This window comes from Lygodium microphyllum, chromosome 12 (genome assembly GCF_053477565.2).
Source record: "Lygodium microphyllum isolate KBCC chromosome 12, Lygodium_microphyllum_v1.1.10, whole genome shotgun sequence".
Taxonomy (NCBI): Eukaryota; Viridiplantae; Streptophyta; class Polypodiopsida; order Schizaeales; family Lygodiaceae; genus Lygodium; species Lygodium microphyllum.
In genome coordinates this window covers 52,275,499-52,303,184 of record NC_141146.1, presented here as the reverse complement: position 1 = coordinate 52,303,184, position 27,686 = coordinate 52,275,499, and the positions used below count along the sequence as shown (strand labels likewise).

At 41.1% G+C, this 27,686-nt stretch overlaps 1 protein-coding gene across 1 annotated transcript; it reads left to right on the top strand.

The window, feature by feature from the left end:
- The first annotated feature begins 13,083 nt into the window (after positions 1 to 13,083).
- On the top strand, positions 13,084 to 20,628 carry LOC148027769 (coronatine-insensitive protein homolog 1b-like). Its single transcript, XM_087689475.1, has 3 exons — positions 13,084 to 14,528; positions 15,038 to 15,545; positions 19,543 to 20,628. Exons 1-3 carry the CDS (start codon positions 14,047 to 14,049, stop codon positions 20,329 to 20,331), a joined length of 1,779 nt encoding a protein of 592 aa, XP_087545601.1. The 5' UTR covers positions 13,084 to 14,046; the 3' UTR covers positions 20,332 to 20,628.
- Positions 20,629 to 27,686: the final 7,058 nt, after the last annotated feature.

The window sequence follows — 27,686 nt, the reverse complement described above, 5'->3', positions numbered from 1 at the left end:
TCCATAGAAGGTCAGCTTAGCAAGACGTCATAGTCCACTCCCTTCATGACTATGAAGTTTACTAAGAATTGGACTCCCGCTATCTTCAACAAGGGCTAGTCTTTTAGCACTCCAAACAGTTTGACCTTCATTCCGTTAGCCAATGTAACATTAAACCTTGCAGTCTCCACATGTGGGTTACCCCAAGCATGTAGGGTTGCATGGCTGAGCATACTGACTCTAGCTCTTGTGTCTACAATTCTCTTTTTTGTAGCATCTCGTAATGCATTGATAGGCAAGACTAGGTGCATCTATGTGCCTTCCAAAAAAGGCATTTATGTGCAAAGACTTAGGCACTAAGTTCAAGGCTAAGCTTGGTATGTGTGTTACTGTGTCGTAGTCAGGTAAGTTGGTACTCCAAGCTTGTCATGTCATTCTACCCACTACTTCAACCCTTGCCATAGCATCAAGTTTTTCCTAAGCAACTCTCCCAAAGATAGGGTCACAGGGGACAATACCACCTATGGCATCTAGGCTATGTCTATGTGGTGTTATGTGGGGTGCAGATGAGTATCTTGATTTGAACTAAGTAGGCAAGAGCGGTGTACTCACATTAGAGAGCTCATCGATCTCATCTTCGATAATGGGTTTCACATCCTTTAGGTGTACTTAGGCTTCTCTCACCCACTCCTTGACCTTATCCACCACTTCAAATTGGTGCCTCAAATCGGGACTTTTGCACTTTCCTTTTCTGTTGTTTTAGGAGTAGATGTCTCTGCTTTTGTGTCCATGACTTGCTTCCCCTTTGGTAACATGGTGGGACTATCTGTCTTAAGTGTAATCCTCGTCTCAGCCCTCTTTTTCCTTCTTCTATGGTTTTGCTTCCCTATTGAAGCCGCATTGAGGTTGTTAGGTCGTCCAGGTAATGAAATACCGACCTGCTTTACTTATGCTCAAGTCATGATATTCAACGGAATTGGTGTGGCTTCACCATCAAGTGTTTCAACTTTGAACAATCCCAATGGTATAGATGGCATGATAGCCAAACTAGTGGAGGGTTTTCGCCTAGGGCACTTAGCATACAAGTGTGTGATCCCACACTCAAGGCATCTCAAGTCGGCCTTCTCTCGATTGGCTCAGTCTCTTTTAGGGCATCGCAATGAGATGTGTCCTGGGTGATTGCAAGTCTAGCATACGATGCATTCTTAGTTTTGTCCTCCTAGACCTCTACCTCTTCCCCTACCCAACACTATCATCGACAGCACTGGTTTGAAATCCATTAAGATGGGATTGGCCTCTTCATCGTACGAGACATAAGGTTTTACATATGCTTTGTCCTCGCTCGGCTTCTCTACATTATGTATCGGAGCATTGCTTGATGGATGGGTCGTGGTGGGTCCAGGCGGTATAGGTATCCTTGTGGGGTTGATGTCCATCCTAGGGATGGCTGACTTTGAATCATTGGGTGATGGGAAAGCAAGTGGAGCCCCCCTCTTGAAAGGTTGTGGTCTATTCCCTATTTAGTAAGGCAGATTGTATGGCTGTGATTATCGCAATTGCCTCGGTAGTTGGTAATGCAGTGCATCATGGCCAAACCTACTGCAACTAGCACAGGGTTTGGATTTGGGATCCATGCACTTAGCCAAAATGTGGTTTCCTCCACAATGCATACACTGCACATGAGGTCATGCGAGCCTTCTCATCATCTCTTGTCAAAGCCTAGCCAACTCTAGCTTCATGTTTGCCAACTCCTAGCACTCTAGTCACACTCTTTCCCTTGTCTTGGGTGCTGCCTTTGGTTGTGCGTCTTGAGCTCCTCTCCTTGAGTAGGTCATCCACTCCTATGGCTTTGAAGACCCTAGCTAGCATATCCCTTTGCAAGGTTGAGTTGCTCACCAAAGCCTTGTAAAGCTCTTCACTTCGGATCCTACTTATGACCATAGTGGAGACCGTCATTTGCTAGGTTGCTTTGTAGCTAGGATTCTCTTAAAGAGACTCTGCACATGGGTGACATAGTCTCAAATATCCTCCTTGTCCTTTTGATTGATGTTCATCAACCTGACAATGAGGTTGTCAAAGTATCCCACCTCATAGAATCTCTTGACGAAGAGACTCTTGAGGTTATTGAAGTCATTGCATTCAGCATTGTCTAGACTAGTGTACCACATCTGTCCTTTATCTCCTAGGCTAAGTTCGAAATCTTGTGCACGTTGAGCAGGGTTCATGAGACTGTTAGTTTTGTCGCATACTTGCTCAAACTGCTCCACAAAGCTATATGGGTCATTGTTGGGCTGATACTTGTCGAGATGCTTAGCAACAACAGGTATCTTAGTCTAGCTTCTAGAATTCGCGGAGATTCCTAGTCCTACTAGCAACGAAGTTGCCAAGGTTGCTCCGCTGTGTTCTACAACTGTGTTCTCTAAGTGTCGCTTGGTAAGAAGCTCACTCAACATAAGGTTGGCTTCTAGTGCTCTGTCCTCTCAATGTTTGCTATTGTCCTATTTTGATTGTGAGCGCTAATACGCATTGGACTTCACACATTTCTATGTCTTGCCTCAACTTTTGAGCTCCTTGCTCTTGGTGATAGGTAGCCATGCTTAGCAACACTTTCCTTACCAACCTTCTCTCCTCCTCTAGATCGGCTATGATATCCTCGATTGGTCTATTGTGATGCTCCATTTTGATTTGTAGGTCATATCAGGTTATCAACTGTGCTAGATGTCGATTGGGAATTCTCCCAAGTCCAACTCGTCATTTTCTGGGTTGGTGCTAGTTCTTGACATGTTGTCACTTTCTTGGGCAACTAGGGTGTCAATTAGATTGATCAAGTTGGGTAGAGCTACATCCCTAATTGTGTCTGTCGTCGCTATTGCTCCTGAAGTGGTTCAACGATTCAAGTCTCTCAGTGTTTGACAATTGGTGTCCTTGGCCACTATTCAATATCTAGGGTCTCCTCCTACTAGTGGGTTCATTCAAACTTATCTTATTTTTCGTGAATTCCTTGTTATTTAAAATAATCATTAATGTTACGGGCGCCCAGATGCTAGTGATATGCTCCTCAAAGTGCATTGTGCGAAATCAAGCTTTCAACTTTTCTGATGTGCGTCAAATATTCAATTGATGTAGTGTGCAGATCCAATGAAAACAATACAGTGTAGCGTACACTTTCGTGATCCTTTCGTGCATTTAATGGCCACTCTAGCTAGTTCATTTTGATCTCTACGACGTCCTAGAAGTGTGATCTGAGGGGTAGCAGGTTTGGTGAATTAGTCCAGGTCTCTATCGTGACAGGATGCTCAGGATCAATGTGCCATGGTTGTTTTATGGGCCATTAGATTGCGATTCATGTGAGTATGGTGGCCCTATGAGCCATTCCATGCATTTGGAGGCCTACAAGGGTTTCATCTAGATTGTGCTTAGCCTTTTCCTACCTAGGTGGGTCCAATTTGCCAGAATTTAGCTTTTGTGAAGTCAGTCCAAGTGCCTAACTTAGACCATTTGAGTATGAGTGGCCATGTCCAAGTTTGGACTATCCGAGTCTAAGTGGCCTGGCACTCGACCATCCTAGTCCGAGTGAATGGCCTTCAGAGGCCGAATTAGGTCCAAGAATCGAGTCCGAGTCTTGTACTCCAATGATTTTGTGGTTGTCTGAGTGGAATAATGACTTAGATTGTCCAAGTGGTAGCGGGACTCAGACAACTGTGGAATCCATTCGAGTGTGGTGGCTGGGTGTCCAAAACAACAAAAAATCACTTAAATACTCATGATGCCTATCCTAACATTGTAACCAAGGTCCTGACTAGAATCAACAAGCATTAATTGATACTCAAACATACCTCTAGGGCTTGAGGATGAGGGAATGTGAATTGATGAAGAAAACTATGCTCTCTCTCTCTCTCTCTCTCTCTCTCTCTCTCTCTCTCTCTCTCTCTCTCTCTCTCTCTCTCTCTCTCTCTCTCTCTCTCTCTCTCTCTCTCTCTCTCTCTCTCTCTCTCTCTCTCTCTCTCTCTCTCTCTCTCTCTCTCTCTCTCTCTCAATTGAATGCACAAAAATGAGCTCTCTCTCTACCCTCTTGGCTTCTCAAACCCTTTCTCTATTTCCCTCTTACTTCCCCCTTCTCTCTCTTTGCTATCCTAATGCCTTGAAGCTCTCTGTTCCTCCTTGTTTTTTCCCTGTTTTGGGCCTACTATTACACCAGAAACCCTAATGTGTGTTTCTCTATTTTACTTATTTTTTTTCTTACCTAAATGTATCCAAATCACAAGCCCACTTATACTAATTCAATCTACTCACCTAAATCCAAAAAATATGAAAAACTCACTCGCAAAGGAGAGCGAATACTTGTTTAACTCCCTCATTTCCTCCCTATCTCAAGTATCGGTTTGGGGCAAACCCTATTTCAATGCTCGATTCGGAGTGCACAAGCACTCAAAGCTTGAATCTATAGTCCTGGTATAATGGAACCAAAATGGGGGAGCTTCTTGCTCGACCACCAAGACCAGGAGACTGCTTATTGCTTCAAGCTTTTCCACCATGATCCCTCACCCTCACACACTCACTCCCTCACACTTCCTCTCTCAAGCACAAGCTCAAGCAAGCAAGAACAAGAACAAGAAGAGAAGAAGATAGCTATTTTTGGCTACACACAAGAATGAGACTCTTCATTCACTTTTTTCCTTTTATACAAAACCCTAATCCCCTTTGGGCATCCATCCCTTTTTTACATGCCTAGCCATTTTAGCCTAGGTCCTCTTTTTCTATTTCCTTCCTATTTGCATTGTGCCTTCACCCATGTCCATCTACATTTACAAATTGCACAGGAGGGAGCCTCGTGCTCTTTTACAAGGATTTAGAGTGCACTTTTATATTTAAAATATTATTTTCCTCTTTTGTGCTTGTCCTAAACTTTTAAGGTCGTTCTTGCACTTATGGCCTTTTTTCCTCCTATTTCTTCAACCAGGCCACATTTTTTCGCTTTGCCCTGTGTCTTTTTAATTTTCTTTTTGCTTTCTTTGCACTAGGGTTATTAACACAAATGTGTGGTTCAATTCATGTTTAGATAAAAGGGTTTCATTGGGCTAAAAGAACATGTATGATGGACCAACCAAAGAGCCTCAAAAGAGGATAGGGTGCCCAACACTAAGAGGAAACCCTAAAACTTCAATCCATGTATAAAAGCTAAAAAATAAATGGAAATCTCATTTTAGTGTATGCCCACATTGTGCTTGAACTCTCTAGATGATGTTGAGTGAACTGTGCTTGTGATAGACACAAATGAAGTAATGGTTACATATTGACACATATGAGTATGACATGCCACAATTATGATAGTACCATGGGAAGTATGTTGGCTTGATTTTGATCACTTCATTTAGTCCCCTCATGGTCAAATAGACATAGGAAATGTTTGCAAAATAGAGGATTTTCTAATACAACAATTGTTGTTAGTTCTCAATACATGCAAATTGACAATCAAATCATTTATGTCAAGATGGCTCTTGGATATTTGTGTGTGTATGTGTGTGGGGGGGAGGGGGGGGAGTGGGTGAGTGTTTGAGGGCGAGAGGGATGAGAAATTGAAGCATTCCATTGAGCCACATTTTTCTTCTCATTATTGTGCTGCAATGGAAACTCTAGCTTGGAGTTGAAGGCTTGGAGTTTAAGGAGGTTATACAAGGATAATGAGGCCATCTCCCTACTTTGAGTCTAGACTATAATGAGAAGGAAAACTATGGTTTATCTACTATAATCTCATTGACATTGGTTTACTTTTGCTTGAATGAAAAAGAGAACCATGGGGTGTCTTGTATAAACTCATAGATGTTGGTTTGCTTTTGCTTAAATGAAGAGAGTGACCTCAATGATTTGAGGAAAGAAGGGAGTGGCTAGGTGAGAGCCAGTCCATCATAGATGGTTGAGCTTTTGAAGGAATAAGAACTTTGCTCATGTCCTAGTCTCATAAACATTGGTTTGCTTGTGCTTGAATGGTGAGAATGAGTTCAATGGTTTGAGGAAGGAAGCGATCGACAAGGTGAAAGCTAGTTCATCACCATTGAATGGTTGAGCTTTTGAAGGAATAAGAGTGTGTAAAGCCTTAGCAGCAATCAAACAATTGTTTTAACTCAACAATCGTAAGAAATCAAAATTCAAGTAATCATATAGTTGTACAATGTATCTAGGCAATAGTATAGGTACTTGTGATCTATAGTCTCAACGGTCTGAGGGACGAACCCTTCCACAATTTTGGAGCTTCCAAAAATTGATGTGATGGATATGCAAGAGAATTTTAGTATTGTATATAGTATAGGTAGTTGTGATCCATATTCTCAACGGTTGAAGGGATGAGTCCATCCACAATTTTGGAGCTTCCAAAAATTTAATGTGATGCATATGCAAGAGAATTTTAGGCTTGCGTATATACCTCTTGGGAACTATCAATCATTTAACCTGTAGTGGTTCTCAATAGGACTGAAGTGTGTTTGTCAGCTATTAGGAGTACGGTTTGCAATTGTGATTAGGATGGACAATAGTCATGGTCATCATGGGATTGTGGCTTAGTAATTGGAGTCTCAAGTAGCACTAAATGATTGTAGGAAATGTATGCAAGTCTTGGTGGTTGTCAATCGGTAGTGCTTAAGGTTGAAGATTGTGACTAATAGGAGACTTTGCAAGCTATCGCACAACACTCCTGGTCAAGATGATGAATAGTTGTGGTCATTGGATCTTGTGGTCATGATCACTAGAGTTGGAGATTTCCATTAATAGAAGAGATTAGTCAAGATTTGTGGTCTAGATTGGTTAACAATTGTGATCAGGGCAAGTTAATTGTAGTTGTGGTCATGGATCTCATAGAAGCACGGTCAAAATTGAGTAGTAGTGGTGGTGGTATCTCAATGATATTTGAGGCTAGTGTATAGAATTCTTAGTGATGTATGAGGTCAATGTGCTACATAGTAGTGGTGGTCATCCTGTAGTCACACAATAGTGGTCAACACGTAGTGGTAGTCAGCACATGGTGTGGTCAACAAGCATTCAACAACCTCAGTAATTTTCACTTAGGGTTAAGTAAGCATGATGTAGTTATGGTCACTCAAAATAGTGTAGTTATTGTCATACAAAGAAATAGTAGTTATAGTGATCTAGAGTAATAAGCAATGTAGTAGCAGGGACGTCTCTTCACAGTCATGGTGCATTGAGATGAATTTTAGGATTTCCCACAATCACTTGATGGGATATAAAAGAAAGAGTTAGGGTTTGGCCTTTGAGTATATGTTTATCTTTTTCCTGTTTGCTAAATATGTATCTCTCTTCTCCCACACATCTTGGTAGGATATGGCTATGAGATGGTTTCAAAGGTTGATGGTATCAACAAATGACATGGTGTGCGAAAAAATGAAGAGACCTTCTAGCATCTGATGTAGTATGTTGTGAAGTTCTCCTTTTCTCTTCTCTTGCTCCACAGATATGGAGTCCTACTTTGTAGCTCCTTCTTGCAACCTTGCTCTCATTCTTCGCTAGTTCTCTCAACCACTCTCTCTTATGCTCTATCTTCCCCTAAACCTATCCTAAGAGCTAGGGTTTTTGTGTATATATGCATACACAAGGAGTTCCTTAGCAGTTGTGGCCAATAGAAAATAGCAATCATAAGTTTTCTAGGTTTGATTTTCTGTATAGAGCCACTTTGGCAATTGTGGTCATCCTATTAGAAATCATGCTCTACTTTTGGGCCTAGTAATTGTAGTCTCACTTATGCACCCATGGTCACGTTGGCAGCATTAGTTGTGTTCATGGTCACATTAGTCATGGTCATGGTTGCATCAATTGTGGTCATGTTCACATTAATCGTGGTCATGTTGGAGACAAAACTATCCAAAGATAATTGATATCTAGCTATCTTAGCATGTATGCAATAGTTATGGTTAGGGTTTATAGTCTGTACATTAGTACATAGTGGTTGCTCTTTGCAAAATAAGGATTTCTGGCAATCTTACTCAAGTTGTATACAGTTGTGGTGGTCAAGAGAGATATACCTATGGCATCTTCTATCGCACAATTCCCAAAAGTCAGATCACTTTAGCTATCCCACATGTGCCCAATGCAACCATGGTATGTGGCTAAAGCATCTAGATGCATCAAATAGGGCAGCCTTTTAGGTTAGACACAGAAAGCAACAACCTTAGTAATGTTGGATGCATTTGTGGTCTTACAACATGAAGTCATGGTCATGGAGTGGTCATGTTGGTGTTCCTTATTTCTTAGAAAGGATTATCTATAGCTAAAAGTGTTCCATTTCACCCCATAAGCCTTAAAAAGGTTACCTTAGGCCTTGTCCTTAAGCTCATCCTTAAGGAAACTTATTCTAAAGATCAAAATTCCTTGTACTATGGGGGATCGTTGAACTTCACACATTGCTACGGTTAAGATTCTCCTCATTTAGCTTCGTGCACGCAAGGTCCATGCCCTCAACCAATGGAAGCATGGGTTACAATTGGACCATCTACTCATCCATGTGCAAGGATTTTAAATCATTTTAATCATTTTTTACTTTTAAAAACTCATAAATGGGGCATTTCTCCTATAACATGGTGATACTTTGTATGTCACAAACACTTTATAGGTTTGTGACTCATGTAGATCTTTAGGCATGGATAGAATCCCTCAACATTTCTGCATGTGATGTTTCTATTCCAACTAGCCACACCTTGTGTTGATCTACATAGAGTTTTGAAATTTGGGGTAGGCTATTAAATAATTTCATCCAAATAGTGTTGGAGTTAGCAAAATAAGGATCATGTACCAAGATTGTATTAGATGCAATGTGACAATTCAAATAAGTCAAATTGTTTCTACATCCTTCATGTGTCAATAGCTTTCACTAGGTATGGGCCTTGATTGTTGCATTACAACACCATTTGGAGGAAGGTGGTCATTAGGAGCTACCTTGCTTAGTCATTCATGTGATGCACATACTAAGCCTCACATCCAATGCAATGTGTATGAATGTAAGGTTACACTCCATTTGCTCCAAGGCATGTGTTCAAGGTCAAAGATTGTGTACAATTACTCTTAGAGGACATTATTCTAAAATAGAACACCTACATGTTAAGGTGCCTCTAAGCCTAGAACAACCTCATTGGATATAAGATACTCATCAACCTTGTCTTACCATGCTCTATGTGCCTACTTCAAGCCATGAAGACTTCACATAGCATGAAGGCACAAGTGTGATGTCCAAAATTTAAATTTTCACAGCTCAATGACTTCACTGTGTACACCTCTTCATGTAAATGTAGAGCCGTGTAAGAAACTTGAGCACAAAAGATTATTCTCCCAATTAGGCATATGTAGGCCCAAGCATGCTATTCTTAAACTCTGACCAAGTTTCACATGGACCCACTCACCCATCAAGGGCACTAAACAATCAGTAAGAAACCCTTGAACCTAGCATGCACCTAGCTTGGATTGTTATCCATGTTTCTCCATTGACATACCACTTAGAAATGTTCCCATGCTTACCATATGGACACATCTACCATTCCCAAATACATTTCATCTATGTATGACATATCATGAACTATTCGACACATTTCCCTCTTAAGAGTTGTTTTCATCCTCAAACAAGAAACAAGGTTTGGATATGATCCTAGTAGATATGAAGAGAGAACTAATGGCTTCAAACATGGAAAGTAAAATGTGAGCAAATGAAAATGAGAAAATTGACTAAAAAAGGGAAAATTGAAGACAAATGATCACATTTACATGTATTTGCATTCAATGGTAAGTCTTACAGATAAGCCTAATGATTACCATTCTAGATGTAAAGGATTCAAGAGTAAGCATTACATATAAGAGGAACGATTATCATTTATTAACATTTCATAAATTAACCAAATTTTTTAGCAAACACTTACAAGTAAATAAAAAAGTTCAATTTCAAAAACATTGAATGAAAGGGAAGGTGAGTAAGAAGACAAACTAAGACCTCTGCTCGTAAGAGCATTCAATGGTAAAGCCTTACATGTAAGAGCAATCATTGTTGTGCTATAATGTCAATTTTTAATGAGGGAACACTTGCAAAGTAAACGTACGAAATATGAATTCAATTTTGCAAATATTGAATGAAAAAGGAGGTGAATAAAGAAGACACACTAAGACCTCTCCTTTTAAGAGCATTCAATGGTGGTAAAGCCTTACACACGTAAGAGCAATCATCAACATTCTATTAAATGTTTAGCACAATGAACTCAAAATTCAAGAAAAAGCCCACAAAAGAGGATCCAAAAATGTTCTAAAATGTTAGTATTCACCTTACAAATAGGGTTTTGCCATAAAAGCAATTAAAGACTATTCTCTTAGTGTTAATGACCATTTAGAGGCATATCATGTCTATGTCTAGCTTTTCTATTAAGACCAAAAAACCAATACTTCAGTTGACATTAGTTGGTCCCTTCAGTCAACCAAATACTTTTTTTTTTTTTTTGCAATGCGTATTATATTCAAAGCAAATCAAATCAGTAACTTCGTTGGATGAGAGCATGTGGAAGGTAGTTGCTTTAAAGTTTATCTAGGTCTCAAGGTAGGATCAAGCCTGACAGTTTTGGATGTCTTGAAGTCGAGGGATATGGCCTAGTGCCACGTGGCATCTAATTGTTGCTGTATGTAGTCAACCAAATACTTACAATATAAAGAATCCCTAAATCTTGGTTCTTAATGAGTCCAAACATGTCCTAGTTTATGGGTGATTAATCAACCAACGGAAATCTAGGTTCTTATGATCTAGTACATGCCAAGCAATTGTATGAGAAAATTCTTGAATTGGATTATAATCTTCCAAACTTGATTGCTTCTAACTCACATAGGCTCTTTCAGCATATCTTCGAGGGCTTGGTTGACTCTCTCTATTTGATCATTAAACTCCAAACAAATATGGCACTCATACAAATGCGAGACTAAGTATAGTATTCAACCCTTCATTTGTTGCAAAATGAGCATTTGGTCTCACCCAAGACACCCTTGAATCTAGCTTGTGTCTTGTTGACCACTATCAAAGTACATCCATTGAACAAACACTTTGAAAAAGCCTTCCTATTCACTACCCAATCACATCTTCCATGCATAGACATGCTTCACAAAAAGCATATACAACATTTTATGGATTATGCAACCTAAATAGTCCTTTGCATCCATGTGATTTATGCCCACCCCTTTATTGTCACAATTTTATACCAACACATCTTATTATTCAGGCAATTAAAGTGAATCTCTCCTCTAATTTTTGGCATATAATTGCCCCATATTTGTGCATAATGCTTTTGTATAAGTACAAGCCTAACCTTGTACTTGTTTATCAACCCATCCAAATTATGTGGGAAAATCATAATGCATGATTGAAATGGAAGATGAAGCTACAATGGTGAAACTCAGTAGGGTGTGTGTGTGTGATGCTCAATCTTGGATTTTGAGAATAAGAATTAGCTTGACTTTTCTTTGCAAGGATTTGAAAGCATAACCAAAGTTTTGAAACATATTGAATGGTTCCACAATATGATCACGATGTCATGCGTCTATTAAACCACGTAGTTAACACATGATGACCGTGCACTAGACAAAGTGTTTGTTTATCTTGGACTTGCACTTTCTCTCCACCTTCTACTACTTAGGACATATTCCCACCAAGTGTTGGGTGTTGAACTTGCTTTAGCAACCAAAAAGCATCTAGTGCATTGATTTAACAAGTTGCTACAATTAAAAGTCCAATTTTTTAAATGCATGAAAATGTTGATGAGATTGGTTGGTTTGTAGCGGTAGCCAAGGGTCCAAAAAGTGACACTTTTTGCAAGCTAGTGCATTGATTTGATAGGTAACCACTCTAGACTATTCCCTCTTCCATTGTCCATTGTGGTTGCAATCCCAAAAGCCATGGGAACCTATGAGTTTGATTATGAGTACCCGACCTAGTTGCAAACCTCGGCTTGGTGGGAACATGACCTCATTGCATGAGCATGGCATCTAAAAATTAATGATTACGATTGCCTTACTCCCTATTCATCAATACATCAATGCCAAGACATTGAGATGTTCACAAGAAAAGGGCATGTTCACATGCCCAATCTTTTGAATGTTTGATGTTCATGCGTATAGTCCTTACATTTGTCCTCTCCTTCACACCCAAGGCATCCTTTGACTTTTATCCTTTACTGATGGGACACTCTATTTAGAAAATAACATTTGTGATGGCCTTCAACCCTCGTCATGTCACCAATGCTCAAGCATGGCAACTTGCAAGTAATGGGTGGGCACTTTATCAAATGCCAACAACATACGAATTTGATCTCTTTGGATAGAATGAGTTTATCAAGTTGACACCACACTGCAAATCGTGCTTTTGATTGCATTGACTAACTAGTGGGATAGAAATACTTGGATTTGAAGTTCGGGGGTCAAAACAACCTTCAGGCGAAGAGATTGGGATCAAGCCCGATCAATACTTTCCATATATGAAGCGAAGGCTCATGTAGTCCCACTACTCTCGTGGCTAATTCTCAAGGCCAGCTTGTGGGAAAGATGTTACTTTTTTTTTATTACAACTGCATAACCTTTATGCAAAGGGAAAAAAAGAAAACATTTAAGTTGTGCAATTAATTTACATATGTATGTACAAACTGCAATATGATGCTCTAAACCTAATATTAATGGTTACTATTAGTTTACATATGTACTAGCATGCACTGGTATGCATATGCCCTAGTGATTAGTGATATTTAGATAGGGATTAATAAGGGGGGGCCGGTGCCAGGTGGACCGTACAGTAAGAATCTATTTTGATTGGGGGCCATGGTTAGGCATGGATCATGTAGCAGATGAGGACTGGAAAGGGCATACCTACATTGAGATAATTATAGATCTTGGTTTGAAGGGGTTGGCGTGGTCCCGACTCCCGTGGCTGATGCATTTCCGCCGAAGGCACGGATGCAAGTTGCAGATATCAAAGAGAGAGGGAGGGTGGGGAGAGAGAGAGGGGGGGGGGGGGGGTAGTGGGCACTGGGCAGAGGAAAAATTTTAAAAAGCCCAATAAATCTCACTGTCTCTCTCTGTCTGTCTCTCAACCATATAAAACCCTCAGACCCTCTTAAGATAGACTCTCTCTCTCTCTCTCTCTCTCTCTCTCTGTGTGTCTGTGTCTGTCTGTCTCTCTCTCTCGAGTCTCAACCATCTAAAACCCTCAGAGTCCAGACCCTCTTATTATAGACATAATGACCCCGTCCTGATAGCGAGTGGTGCACGAAGCCTGTACAGTGACAGTGCGGTTATCTAATGGCAAATGCCCTTAACCTCACACTCCCTCAAGCCTGTCTTTTGCCTTTGGGTCTGTTCTTTTGACCTCAGACATGTTATTGGATATCAACTTTCTGGTTATCCAACGTCCAACATCCCTTTGTTTTTTTTTTTTTTTTTTCTCTTTGGGTTTTTGTACTTTTGACCTCATCGGAAAGGGAGTGCATGAGAGAGGCTTGAGAGCATGTATTCTTTTTCACTACCATCCAAACAGGACAACCTGTGATGAATACAATAACATCATCTGTTACGTTTCACCATTTAGTCTGCAGTTCGCATAACCGTCTCTGATAGACTCTCTGAAGATGGCATTTTCCCATTGCTGATCTGACTTGAAGATTGCTTTATTTCGGGAGGAGCACGGGCTGCGGGAAAAAGAAGCCTAAATTTGTCGTCGAGAGTCGAGAGATGATGAAATTGCATTTTCCGGTGTTTGTCCTTTTGTGGGTGGGGGACCCCTGATTCCCCCCCGGCCTAGAAAGACGCGTCTCTCGATGGATCGAACTCAGGGAGCATATTATATGTGCCTACTCTTCTGAGAGAAAGCTAAATTATATTCTCCATTTGGAAGCGAGATTCACTGTAGGTATCCTACCACACCGGCTTCAGCAGAACAATCTGTGGCTATGTCCTAAGGAGAATCGAGAATCCCCATCACCAGCGCATGAATCAGCCCTCCTAACAAGCTCTTATCCTTGAACTGGAGGCCCTCTTAGCAGGTTCTCTGCAGCTATGGACCTCCAACCACCATCCCTCCGGCACACCCTCCACATCACAGAAGAGGCCCTTGAGCTCATATTCTCCTACATAGATGACCCTCAGGACAGATTCTCAATCTCCCTCGTCTGCAAGAAGTGGCACGCCATTGATAATCACACCCGCAGAGAAATCACCATTTCCTTTACTGCTGCGGTCTCGCCCTCGCACCTGACCAGGCGGTTCAAAGGGTTGCAATCCTTGAAGCTGAAAGGCAGGCCTAGAGCTGACATGTTTGGCTTGATACCAGAAAATTGGGGCGGATATGCCGAGCCCTGGATTCGAGAAGTTTCTGTCAATTGCCCTTGCCTGGTATCTGTGCACCTACGACGGATGGTTGTCACTGATGGAGACTTGCTCACTCTTGCAGAACGTCGACACATGCTGCAAGTGCTCAAGCTTGACAAGTGCTCAGGCTTTTCTACCCGTGGACTTGAAACTATTGTTCGATCCTGCAGGTAATATGCAATACCGAATGTGTTGATTTTGCATAGTCCATTAAAATTTGCCCCCTGAATGCGGAGATATTTCACGCAATTAGTGGCTTTCATGTTGAATGTTGCTGCATCTAAAATTCTCAGGGGTCTTGCAATTTTATTGGTGTAAAATATGTATTGACTCACAAGTTCCCATTCCATAGTCGTGGCATTGTCAGAGAACGTTGTTGTCTCCATGGTGGTTACTGAAAACATCTGTCTTTGCAAGCTCAGCAGTCCATAGTTTGCAACTCTTTGACCATTAGCTAGTTGAATCTGGTGTGTCTCATGAGAATTTTGTCTGCTGATGAAGTACTGGCAGTTTTCCTTCTTAGAGTGAAGGGCTATGCCCCTGTTATTGTGGATAATCACATTGGATTGCCTCGGTTCATTTTGTTGTAATGACTTGCTCCCATCACGGTTTTGTAGATGTGCACTTGTCTCTTCATGGGATTCTGATGCCTCCTTGTGTTCTGATGTTTCTTGTCCAGATTGCTTAGAGTTCTTTGTTTGGACGAGAGTAATCCGGAAGAGTACGATGGGAATTGGCTACATGAACTTGCCTTGCAGAATTCATCCCTGGAAGCTCTGAGCTTCTCCGCCACCTGTCTTCAACTTATTGATGTTGCTGATTTGGTTACACTAGCAACAAATTGTACATCACTGAGCTCTTTAAGGGTGAATGAATATGTGGAATTTAGCGAACTTACTGGAGTTCTGAAGAGAGCAGCTTCTCTCAAGGAACTTGGAGGCATCTCGCTGAAAGCGAATGTTGATGGGCTCAATGGCAACCTCAATGAAGCATTATGTCTGCCAAAAGCTTTAACTTCTCTTGTTGGACTGATGTGTTTTGAGGAAGACAATGGTGACAACTGTGTTTTGCCACTTGTGCAGCCTTTGGCTCCCTACTTGAAGAAACTTGATCTGCAATGGGCAGCTCTCAGCATTGATGGCCATTGTCAACTCCTCAACCATTGCGTCAATCTTGAAGTCCTAGAGGTAATTCACATCATGTACTTCCACCTTGTTTATGGGCTGACTTATGATGTATGCATGCTTTGTGTGGATTAATGAGCTGGAGGCAGTTCTTAATGAACTAGAACCCGTTGTTTGATACTGAAGGAATGGGGAGTCGCCAATCACTCTAAGTCAACAAGCTGCAGTTAAAAGTCCTACGGGGTTTGTTCGTGTGCACTCTTCATGGTCTACCAGTTGAAAGGTGTTGGGTTGGCAAGATATGCATGAGACGTTTCAAGTTTAAGACTGTCAGTAGAGCTTCTGAGAATGACAGACACATCGAACAGTTTTAGAGAATTCTCTCTTTTCTGCCCCCCTGAAATTTTTTGCTTCACACTCAATCAGAAGTGTGAAAGTGCCATAATTGGACCATCCTTGGCACTTACCTAAAAAAATCCTCAAAGCACCTTGCTTTAACGAGTCATAGAATCTATTAATTGTATATAATTGACTAAAAGAAACCTGCCAAAATAGTGCACACACTCTAAACTTGAGCTTTCTGCTGGCTGTCATCATGTGATGTCCATGTATATGCTTACACATAGGAGGCAACCTGAAAAGGCAGACCTAGGCTGTAAATCAATCAAGAACTGTGGAAGAATAGACTCGTTCCCACAGATCCAGGACAGCAGGCAAGTTTTGTCAGGATGAGGCAGTGGTGGGCAGGTGACATGTGGTAGCAGATGGACCAGTGCCATATGACATCAGCACCAGTTTTGCCAGGCATGCCTGGGGATGTTATCATCACATTACAGCATTATCCTCTCTTTTCATTTCGGTGAGTTATGATTTGCTGCTGTTTGCAGCAGTGTGAAGACTTTGTGTGTCACTTACCCTCATATTCACATGTGCTGTAGTGCATCTGATGACATGGCGGTGTGCTGACATGGCAAATGTGATGATGTGGCAGGTTGGACTGCTGCAGTTCCGAGGCCTACTTTAGGCGGCTGGCATATTGTTTGTGGCATTCAGACATCAAGTGAACATGGTCCACAGCAAACAGCAGCAGTCTACAACAGAGCAAACAGGAGTGATCATGGATCAAGTCGAGCAGGAGTACTGTGTGCAGTTAAGGCTGTCAAAGACTCTGTGAGGCTGGTTTGAGACCAATAATTGGCTGATCATCATCTGCCCTACACGGCTGATCGTAATCTAATCTGTCTTGGACAGGGCAACAAGGAATCTTTAGAGGATCCCAAGCATGTGAGAGTGTAGGATTGCCCTCAGTGATGGAGTGCAGTGTGGCTTTACATTGTTGGCAGCCTATATCCTTATATAAATACATATTACTGCAGCAATGGAAGACAAGAGGATTGCTTCCCTTTTACTTGTCTCCTCCTTTGAGTGGATGCATTCGAGAGATGAGTGTCTTACAGTTGATATTAGAGCTATCTCAGCGATTGGGTGAAGAGAAGGTAAAGCAGCTTTACAAAAATTTGCATTTTCATATCGGAGCAAACTCAATGTCTGAGTGATAAAGTGAAAAGCCAATGGTCAACAGGGGAAAGCACCGGAATGTTGGCTTGAGTAATGCAAACATTGGTTAGAATCTGATGCCCCAAAAACCTAAGGATTGTGCTATAAGGTTCATCAAAGCAGGGTTAGTGAAGTACCAATACAAAACTTCGCATCTTTGTATAAGAGCTCTGAGCACATATCCTGGACTTTTTTTCCACCAACAGTAACCAAAGCCACCCATGCTTCATCCCTTGTCGGAACACTGGGCTCCCATCTTCCAATTCCCTATCTTGGTCAAAGTTTAGATGATTTTAAAAATTATGTTCCTCTTCACAGTAGTAGTACCAAGGGGTTTTTCACCATGGAAATTTCATATGAGGAGTTCATGTTGCAAATGCAAGCGACACATGGAGGCAGTCTTGCTTTGCTAAGAACTCACTCTTCCACAAAGCCAAGTAAATTCTTCATGGTTGATGCTTTCCTAGCTTTGGTCTTACTTTGGTGGGAAGGTCTCTGACATTAGGAAGCATGTTGAGCATAGGTTAGATTGTCTTGAGTGCTAGATGATTCTCAAGTGAGTGGAGAACAACTTCAGCACAAGTGCTCATCTCAACACTGGCTTGAGGCTCCGGTATGCACCATGTGAAGATATGCTAGGGTTTTCAGAGAAAAAGTAGACTGTATGAACACGACTAAAACACAACGAACCCTTGCAGAATGCAAAATGCAAAAAGGAGGAGATGAAACTGATGAATGAATGGATGAAGAAGGTACAGATGTAGGCGCTCATGGAGCAGAGCTGTCCAACTACCATTGACTCTTGTGGGAGCGGTTTGAGGGAGAGCGTTGGAGTGTCATCCTTTGTGTATGGATCCTGAGTGCAGCTTTTGCAAGGGCCAATTTTGAGACACAATAGCAATGGTTAAGCATTTTGGGTGGTTCTCAACAAATTTAGCTCTACAGAAGTAGGGAACTTTTCGCATTATTAAGAAGCTATATGATTGTGTCTACAATTGGAGTTGCCCTCTAATTGAAAGCTGCCTCTGTGTTTCATGCCTTTGGGGAGCACCATGATCCTTTTTGTGAACCCAGCTTCGATAAAGAATCAGTCAATTCTAATGCACTTTTAAGGGTTGGTAGTGCTGGAGTAGGTGTTACTTCACAGGTATCGAAAGGGTAAATAGCAGAAAGAACTCCAGTTTTTACTTGGGTTCAAGGGATAAACCATGCATGAGGTTGTCTGGCTGGATGAGTCTCTGTTCTGAGATTCCTATTTGTACTTGCTTTGGGGCTTAGCGTTTGGGAATATTTGCAATGCCAGTGGGGGAGGATGTAAAGGACCCAAGCTCTGCCCATATTTAACTGGTTGGCCAAGATCAAGGACAATCAGTTTCCACTAGGCCAGTTAGAGCATTGGGCAGTGAGCAGCCAGCATACCATCTGTTGGCTAAGCCCAAGGATGGGCAGTCTCCACTAGGCCAGCTAGACCATTGGGCAGTGAGCAGCATACATGCAAGCAGCCAGCTGTCCTAATCAGACTGCTTGTTAGACTTTCTGGGGGCAGGACAGTCCTATAAGGGGCTGTTCCTACCTCCATGGCGATTATCTGTCTTATCATCTGGAGTCCCATCAGCTTCCTTAGAGGGAATTCATGGCTACTAGTCTGGGATGGTGCTGATTGTGGTTCATGACTGGAGGCTAAAGGCCCTCATGGTTTCTTGACTACTGGAGGCCAAGCAGAGGTCTATGTTTAAAGGCCTCATGGTTTCTTGACTACTAGAGGCCAAGCAGAGGTCTATGTTTGACATGGCAGCAGGAGTATTTTGTGGTGCGGGAGTGTGTAAAGTCGCATAGCAGCTCGAATGCACCATGCATCAGCTGTTGAAAACCTTTTCCTGTTGTATACATCATCATTGCCGCTGTATTACCTTTGCGCTCTGTTCTTTCTCTTGGTTGTGCATTTTTGAATACTACTGGCATAAGTTTCACGCTGCCAATCTTTTATGGTTTTCATATGCCAGCTTGACATTGCAAACACCTGAGCTTGGCTAACAGGTTTTGACTTTGGTCCACAGGCTGCCAAAAAGGATCAAGTATCTGCAAGCTAACACAGGATAAATTCACCAAAAGTCTACTTATCATTATGCTCTGGAACATGCAAACCTACGTCCCAGACTTAATGACTTAATCAGTGTCAACATGCTGAGGATGTTAGAAATTCAAAGTCTTGATAAAAAAACCTTACAAAATGCACTCGTATCTCTGTAAATAGCCTAAGTTAAGGCACTGAACAAGTGCAAAAAGCTTGTTCCACATCACTTGAATCCATGTGAAGTATTCACAGCTGGGAGAATATTAATTGTTGATTTACCTAATGCAATGTGAACTTGGTTACATTTGAAGTGAAGTTCTTGGCGTCCCTTTGTCGAGATTGACTAATCATTGTTTTTCCTTTCCTCTCACAAAAAAGAGATGAGAATTATACCGACTCTGATGTTTTCATTTTTGGTGTTGTCAACAGGTCTTAAATGATATCGGAGACGAAGGCCTGGAGGTTGTGTCCAATAACTGTAAAAAGTTGAAACGGCTACGAATTGAGTCTAGTAGCGAGTATCCACAGGGTTATGTGACACAAAAGGGTCTGATTTCGATCGCAGAAGGTTGTAAAATGATTGAGTACATTGCCGTGTACATGTCAGATATAAACAATGCCGCTCTTGTAGCTGTTGGAAAGTCATGCCCAAACTTGACAGACTTTCGTATAGTGCTTCGGATGGATGCCGGTTACATCCCAGAGTTTCCACTTGACCATGGCGTGTGCGAATTGATGTATGGGTGCCCAAACCTGAGTCGTCTAGCTCTGTACCTCAGACCTGGATCATTGACAGATGTTGGCTTGGGCTGCCTTGGAAAATTGGGAACCAACCTAAAGTGGGCTCTGCTGGGACTTTTAGGTGAAAGTGATGCAGGGTTCAGCCTGTTGGCTGATGGATGCCCGAAGCTTGAGAAATTGGAGATGAGGGCCTGTGTCTTCACAGAAGCTGGAATTTCTCGATCAGTCCCAAAATTGAAGTCTTTGAAATACATCTGGGTTCAAGGTTATAAGGCAACGACGAATGGCCAGGACTTGTTAACCATGAGAAAGATGCCATTTTGGAATATTGAGTTTGTTCCTGAGCAGAAAAGTGGTGGATGTACAGAACTAATGGAATATGGAGCAAGCAAGAAGCCAGCTCAATTTCTTGCATATCATTCTCTTGCAGGGCCAAGGACAGATTATCCTAAAAAAACAGTTGTTTGCCTTGCATGAGCAGTTTGGTTTTGAAAAATCACAAAAGCCTCTTGGTTCTCTCAACACCAGAGGGGTGTAAATGTATTGCTAAGGGAGCCATTCTTTAGAGCTGTCTGCAAAACTTAGTGTATAGTAGTTTCAGAAAGTCACAAAATTCTCTGGGTTTTCTTAACAATAGAGGTATGTAAATGTATTGCCAACAGAGCCATTCTTTACAGCTGGCTGCAATATTGTTACCGTATAGTGATGTCAATCTTCAGAGTTCTTATGATACAGCCAGAAGTAAGGGGAGAATGGATTAGCTGTTTGTTTTTACATTGTCTCGTCTACTTGACATGGCCGACTATAATGTATGCTTTTGGAGTTGACTTGCAGGTTTTTGTTTAGTGTTGTAAGCTGTGTGAATTTGGAAGCCTGCTTAGAGAAACAAACCCTTTCGTGTTCTGTTCATGATCTGTGATTTGTGAACCAGGGCAGCCGGTTGACTGGAAGTGCCTTGTAGCTATCTGTGTGCAATGGGTGAGGCTAATCAGAAGCATAATCCATGAGTATTTTGAGGCTTTATGCACATGAAGGGTAGTGAGAAGTAGGCATGAGCTTGGAGCAGTGGCAGGGCATGTCCAAGGCTGGCAAGCTTATTTATGTCAATCTGATCAGGCTTCATTATTGGCTGTTGGCATACTGATGAGTTTCTTTCTGTAGTACACGTGTTGTGTATATGCATGGTTCTGGTATCTGCTGCGTGTCACTAGTCCATGAACAAACCGCTCCTCCTGCGTTCGAGCCGGATACATCCAAAGTGACATCTTTTAAGGTGGGCTCTGAGGAACTCATAGTAAAAACTGTGGCCATGGAAATTGCTATTCATTGTAAAAATGGGAGTGAACGGACAAACCAGCATGTTTGCGATTAGTATTGCCATTAGAAGGGGAGTGCTTGTCAAAGTTACAGGACCTGGAAGCCATCGCTACTTTTCACTGCATGTTACTCGTAAAATGTCACAATCTAACTATTGATCATAATATTTGTATCATATTAGATTTTCTAAGTGTCTCTCTTTTGTTGATGGCATGTAATGGAGATTGTTTATATTTCATTGTGAATTCCTTGCTGCACCAAACTTTGGATGGATTGTTATGGCATCTCAAGTCCACAACAAGAACATAGAACACATCAATTTGCCTGAAAAACAGTCCTATCGTTGCAAATAACTTCTTAAATCTATTTACAACCATATTAAGCATTTAATATTCAGGGACGATATGCAGACATGAAATACATATTATAATTATTCAATTGACACTACTCTTGAAAATTATGAGAGAGTTTATTGTTATCATGACCATTCTTGATTGAATAATTTGAAGTGGACATCATTAATATTTAGGAGACCAACACAGGTAAACAGATTAGATATCAGCGACTACATTCTAGTGCTATTTTGAAAGATTTTGCATTCTTGATCCGGTAAAATTTGAATAGCTACAACTTGTTTCTAAGGATAGATGCTTGAACTTCAGGTGAACATTATATGAAATATGAACTTGCTTTACATATGTTGATCGTAAAAACTTATATGCATATAAGTACTAAGGTATAAAAGTATTAAATAAACGATGGAATCTGAGCTTTAGCGTAGATTTTGTTTAGTGAAGGAGGGTCAAAAGAATGGGAAGAATTGAATCCTCTTGTGGGCTTGCCTCTTGCCATAGTGATCTATTTAGGTAGATATTTTTCCTTACCAAAGTAGACAAAATATTATAGTAATGTATTATTATTTTTTTGTGAGGGGTAGTTGGAATGTTTGAAATCTTTGCCTTGTTTGCATATATGTTCTTATATGACGTGAAAAGGCATGCCTCATTATCTATGATGAAGATAGGGGTTGTGAGGGGGAGGGGATGGTGATAATGGCACAAACAATTGCAAGCGAGGGTGGTGATGTAAGGATGCGGTGGTGAGTTTTGAGTGGTGGTGATAGGGTTGTATTTATCAATGACTAGGGTTGCTTGGAGTCCACGAAGATTTTCCTCTCTAGGATTCTCTTGTTCTCTATCACTACTTTTGATCTTAATTCTGTAAGGTTCAATGTGTGTGGCCTAGTATTGTAGCATGGTAGTTGTAGATGCCACATGGTTACTAGTTTGGAGTGTAGATGTGTGTCGGTTTGTCAGCCGTTGGCCCCCCCTCCCCCCCCCCCCCCCCCAAAAAAAAAAAAAACTCTCCCTTTGTTACGGACCTTCACAGGACTTCATGGTAAAACTTATCATGAGGCACAAAAAGGCACAACAAAATGGCACAATATATATCAATAAGGAATCTTTGTATAAGATATAAAAAAGGTACAACATTGAGGTACATCTTAGGACTACACTCTCGTGACGTCGCACATATGAGGGTTCACTACTTAGCATAGGGAATCATAAGTAGAGTGAAAACTAAGCTGAGCTAAGAGTCACAACTACTCCCTATATAGGTGTTTCTGGCTTTTATGCCATGGCATAGCTACAAAGTCTATACCCTTACACTCAACCCCGCTTAATGAATTGCTGTCCTCAGCAATTAAGGGTGGTTTTTTGACTTATTCCGGGATTTTAACACAGCTTATACTATCAAGTTGGTTAGCGGCTACCGGTCTAGGACTGACTCCTTAGCAGGGTCTTAACATAGCCTTTTCTATTAAGTTGGTCAGTGTCTATCGCACTACAACTTGGGGGTTTTAACACAACTTATGCTATCAAGTTGGGCAAGGTGGTCTGCCCATCTAGACTTAGACTTAGTTCTTTTATTGTTTTTTCATTCCAGTCCACCCTCGACTCAATTACATTTGAGGAGTGGAGGCTTCATAGTCCTAACTTGAGGTGGTTTGGTGCTTATGGCTTTGGATGCCAAGCTTTGTAGGCGCGATCCTAAGTTGTCGAGCTGTTGGGGTCAAGGCGTGGTGGTGCGGTTGCTGCCATGTTGTGCGACGCCTTAAGGGAGGCCGTCTATTGAGTTGCTCCTTGCATCGGGCCTCCCTTTCTTCGTGCCGTCGCCTTGGGTCTTGGGGACTTGGGTCTCTTGGTTCGTTTGCCAAGACGCTTCACCCTCATCCCCAAGTTAAGGACTTGGGTTGTTTTCTTTGGTCTCTTTGCTGGATCTTTCTTGCTTGCTTTGTACTTAGACAAGTTGGTTGGTTCAGCTTGCCTTCTCGCACGAAAGGTGCGGTCTTGGTGCATGGCACCTCTTTGGCTTTCTTTAGTCTCATTTGGAGTTGAGGTTCTTGGTGGGGAATTAGTCTCATTTGGAGTTGAGGTTCTTGGTGGGGAATGGACTAAGTCATCAAACTTAGATCGGATTTTGGGTTGCGGAAGTAGAGGTATCCTTGAAGTTCTTGGGGTGACGCCTATCTGTGAGGTGCTTGGTGTGTCATGGATCCATATGATTGGAATGACAACTCCTTGCACTGTTTGTAGCTTGAATGTCGAGATCTCAATCTTTGTTAGCATTGAATATGTCCCAACGGGTTCCATAGTCCAAAGACATTCACCTTAAGAGTGAGTTGGAGAGTTCTCCAAGGCTTAACTAGTAAGGTTCCCTTCCATGGCACTAAGTTACCTTGATCAGACCATATTGCGAGCACTCCCTTATGCTCTCCCTTCTTTGAGGCTTTGTCCTCTGACTCCTTCTTTTCAAGCTCATAAGGGTTTGGCTCTTCGAGCTCAAAGGCATAGCCAATGACTCAATTGCTAAAGTGCACTTGGTTTCTACTTTGATTCGATTTGGCTGGGATGGGATGTGGCCTTGGGTCAAAAGCTGGGATGGCTTTGTCCTTAGCCACGAGTTGAGTTTGGGGGGGTTTTGGAGGCATCTTCATTCTCATCTCTCATCCTGGCTATGTTGACCTGCCTCTGTTTCTTGGTGTTTGGTTTTGTGTTCTTCTTCGTCTCATTCTCATTCTCCTCTATCTGTTGCTCTTTTTTTTTCCCCTTCTTGTCTTCTATCTTTTCTTCTTTGGCCCTCCTGGCTCTCTACACTTGTTTTTTCACTTTGCTCTGTTTGTCTTTTTCTTCTTGCTCGATGCGATCTTTTTCCTAACTTTCTTCTTCTTGTTTTCTCCTATCATGGTCTAGCTTCTCTTCTTCTTCTAGCTTATTCCTAGCTAACTCTATTTGTTCTTCTATCTCTTTTCTTCTATTTTCTTCTCTCATATTTTTCTTGATCTTCTCTATGGCTCCATTTAACAAATCTCTTTTTTCTTCTTTCCTATCATCTTCTTCTATCTCATCCCATATTTTCATGATTCTCTCCTTCAACTCTTTTCCTAGCCTATCATCATTGAACTGTGAGGGTTTGGTTGATTCTTGCATTAGGGCAAAAAACGCTTCAAAAAATGCACTTTTGTTAATCACGGGATTAAGGAAAGGGCCAAAGAGAGTTCGCCACGTGTGCAAGAATATGGTATTCTTGTCTCCTCTTTTTTAGAGATAGTGGAGTCCATTTCGTGATTCTCTCTTCTTTTTTAGCAAAAACCCCTAAAGTCTGACATGTTTTGAAGTCCCAAAGATGTTATTTACTTACAAATCTGACAAAATATGTGACAGAGATGTGATGAAATTAATAATGAGTTTTTTGAAAGTCGGGAGATCTTTCAATATTGTTTTTGGCGCCCAATACATACTCATTTGTGTTCTTGGCGCTACTTTTTAGTTCATTCACCCCTCTTTGAGCTTCTTTCTCTACGCTTTCATTCTTTTCATGGCTTCCTCCAGGCGTCCTTCTCGTTTAATACACTCTTGCACAGTCTATAGCCAGGGAGCAAATGGAAATTTTGAGCCCAAAACCTTTGCTGTAAACGATTGGGTTACCATGCTGCCATCTTGCAAGGGCTCTTATAAGGTGAAAAGAAGAAAACGAGATGATATAAAACATCACTGGAAGGGGCGTATCATTGCCTTCAAAATTATGCCCGAAGGCTGGTTTGTCAAGGTGCAACATGTTTACATGGCCAAGGATATGCACTTGCCTCCAAACGAATGTGTTCCCCAACAAACACATTGTAAGTTATTAGTTGAATAACGTATATAATTCTTTTCCATTTATGCAAGTTCTAACAAACGGTTCGTCATTGTAGATATCTTTCCGTCAACAAGTATTAAATGGCAACCTGTGGAAAGCCTAAGTGGGACTTTCCATGCCATTCATAAGGTATTGGCAGACATTATTTATGCCGATCAAACTGTGTCTTTTTTTAGTGAATGCAAGGTTTTTATATATTATGCACAATATGTGGTTCCCTCTAAAGCGGATAGGTATGGGAATATCGAAGATTTGCCATTGCCAAGTCTTTCATCTCTAAACTGGGAGATTCCTGACAAGGTAACGGTGCAGAGTTTCAAATTCAAAATATCTCAGGATATTAAAAAGTCCATGACAGCTGGAAGGATCTCAAGAAGAATACGTTTATCATGGTTTGTACCCCTCCATATCTTCGTGGCTTGCTTCAAAACAACAAATTTACAAAGAACGAAGGTATCCTGGCTAAGTAGAAACTTTTCGGAAGAGGATTTGGACAACACCATAGGGACGCATTGGAAATCTAGAGAGTGCGACCATAAGGGTGATATCTTGAGGTGCAGTGCATGCCCTCAATCCTTGGCTTTGGCTTACAGTATCCCTCGCCAAACTCTTGCTTTGGGCTTTGATTACAGGAGATACAAACTAAGATTGGGTATTTGGGTTCCCTTGGATTCCGATATAGATTACACACCATATAAACTTGCGGTGCACGTTTTGCCGCATGAAGAAGTAAAGAAGGTGAATGTTACTTCCAATTGGAGTTTGAAAGATGTGAGGGATACATTGGAATTGCTAGACAATACATCCCCTAGATATAAGTTCAAAGTGAATGGCGTAACAATTGGTAAAAGAGCCGAGTGCTCTTTCTCTTGTACGAGTTGTTTGTCTCCCACAATTGTGAGTTTTGAGCCTTGAGAATGAAAACTTTGCAGGAATTTATCTTAATAGACTGTCCTTAAGATATTTTTTAGTGGGAACTCATAAGCTATCATGAAGTAAGTTGCCTTTTGAATGTATATAAATAAAATGTACATTACATTTGATTTATAAGTGAAAAATTTCATTATACCATGAGGTACAAAAATTTCATATAAATGTACAAAGCCAAAATAATAAGGCTCGTGTATGCTTATGTTTGCTATTTTGATTCTTTATCGATTTCTTCAAAGATATTTTTTCTCCTAGGGCCTTTCTTTGATTGTTGAAAAAATTTCACCTTTACAGGTAGTCTCTTTTCTTGGGGCTTAAGAGGGGATGGATCAAATTTCAGAGGAGAAAGCATTGGCATTCCTTTTTTTAAAGACTCTGCAGCAGTGGTCCCATTGCCTTTGCCCTTGCCCTTGCCCTTACCATTGCCATTGTCCTTACCCTTTCCCTTGCCCTTTCCCTTGCTTGTGCCCTTGGCCATTGAAGTTTTGGGAGGAAGAGGGGAGTCAGGATCATATGGTGTGATTGCCTTGTCCAGAATCAACTCAATGCATCTCTTCCTTATCCACCAAACATATGAATCAGGATAGTCTCTACACTGTAAGAATAAATGTTATAAGTTAGTGAAAAGAAATCATGATAAGGGTTACACAAACATCAAATGAAATTAACTTACATTCACTCCTTCTATTTGTAACAACTTTGAATCCACTGTTCTGCAAATATTTGAGATAACTCTCCATCCACAAGAATGCGCATCGCTTTGCAATGGAACTTCTTGTAGAAGAAACGTATAAGGCCTTTGAGGATCAGCAAGATCCTCATATATAGTATCCAAAAATGTAGAAACAAGTCTACAAGCACTGCAAAAGGAAGCTTTGTAAGTTCAAAATATTTTTTGTAAATAAAATCAAAGTAAGTAATTTTCTTTCAACATACATTCGTGCTTGACCATGAACACCGCTGAGAGAGTTCATAAAGATAATTTCTCTTGTAAGACAATTAATGTAGATGAGACTCCAATGCCCTCTGCAAATTTATAAAAGAGGTGAGTAGAAGGGTGAAAGCAAATGAATATAAATTTTCCTCTACAGAAAAAGAAAAATACATTTCTACATAAGGGAAAAAGATGTGGTAATTTGTCACACTATCGAAGCTACGAAAAAATGGTGAAATATTAGAACTAGATTTTGCAAATAGTTCCACAGAGAGAAGTGGATCAACAATATATATGGTTCTATGGATATCGAGAGTGAGAGAGGAGACCAATGCCCTGTAGTCAATAGCAAAATCTATTCAATACAAATTACATCCAAAATATACTTGAACCTATAAGACTTTACTTACGCAAAAAAAAAACAAAAAATATAAGCCTCACCTTATGCAAC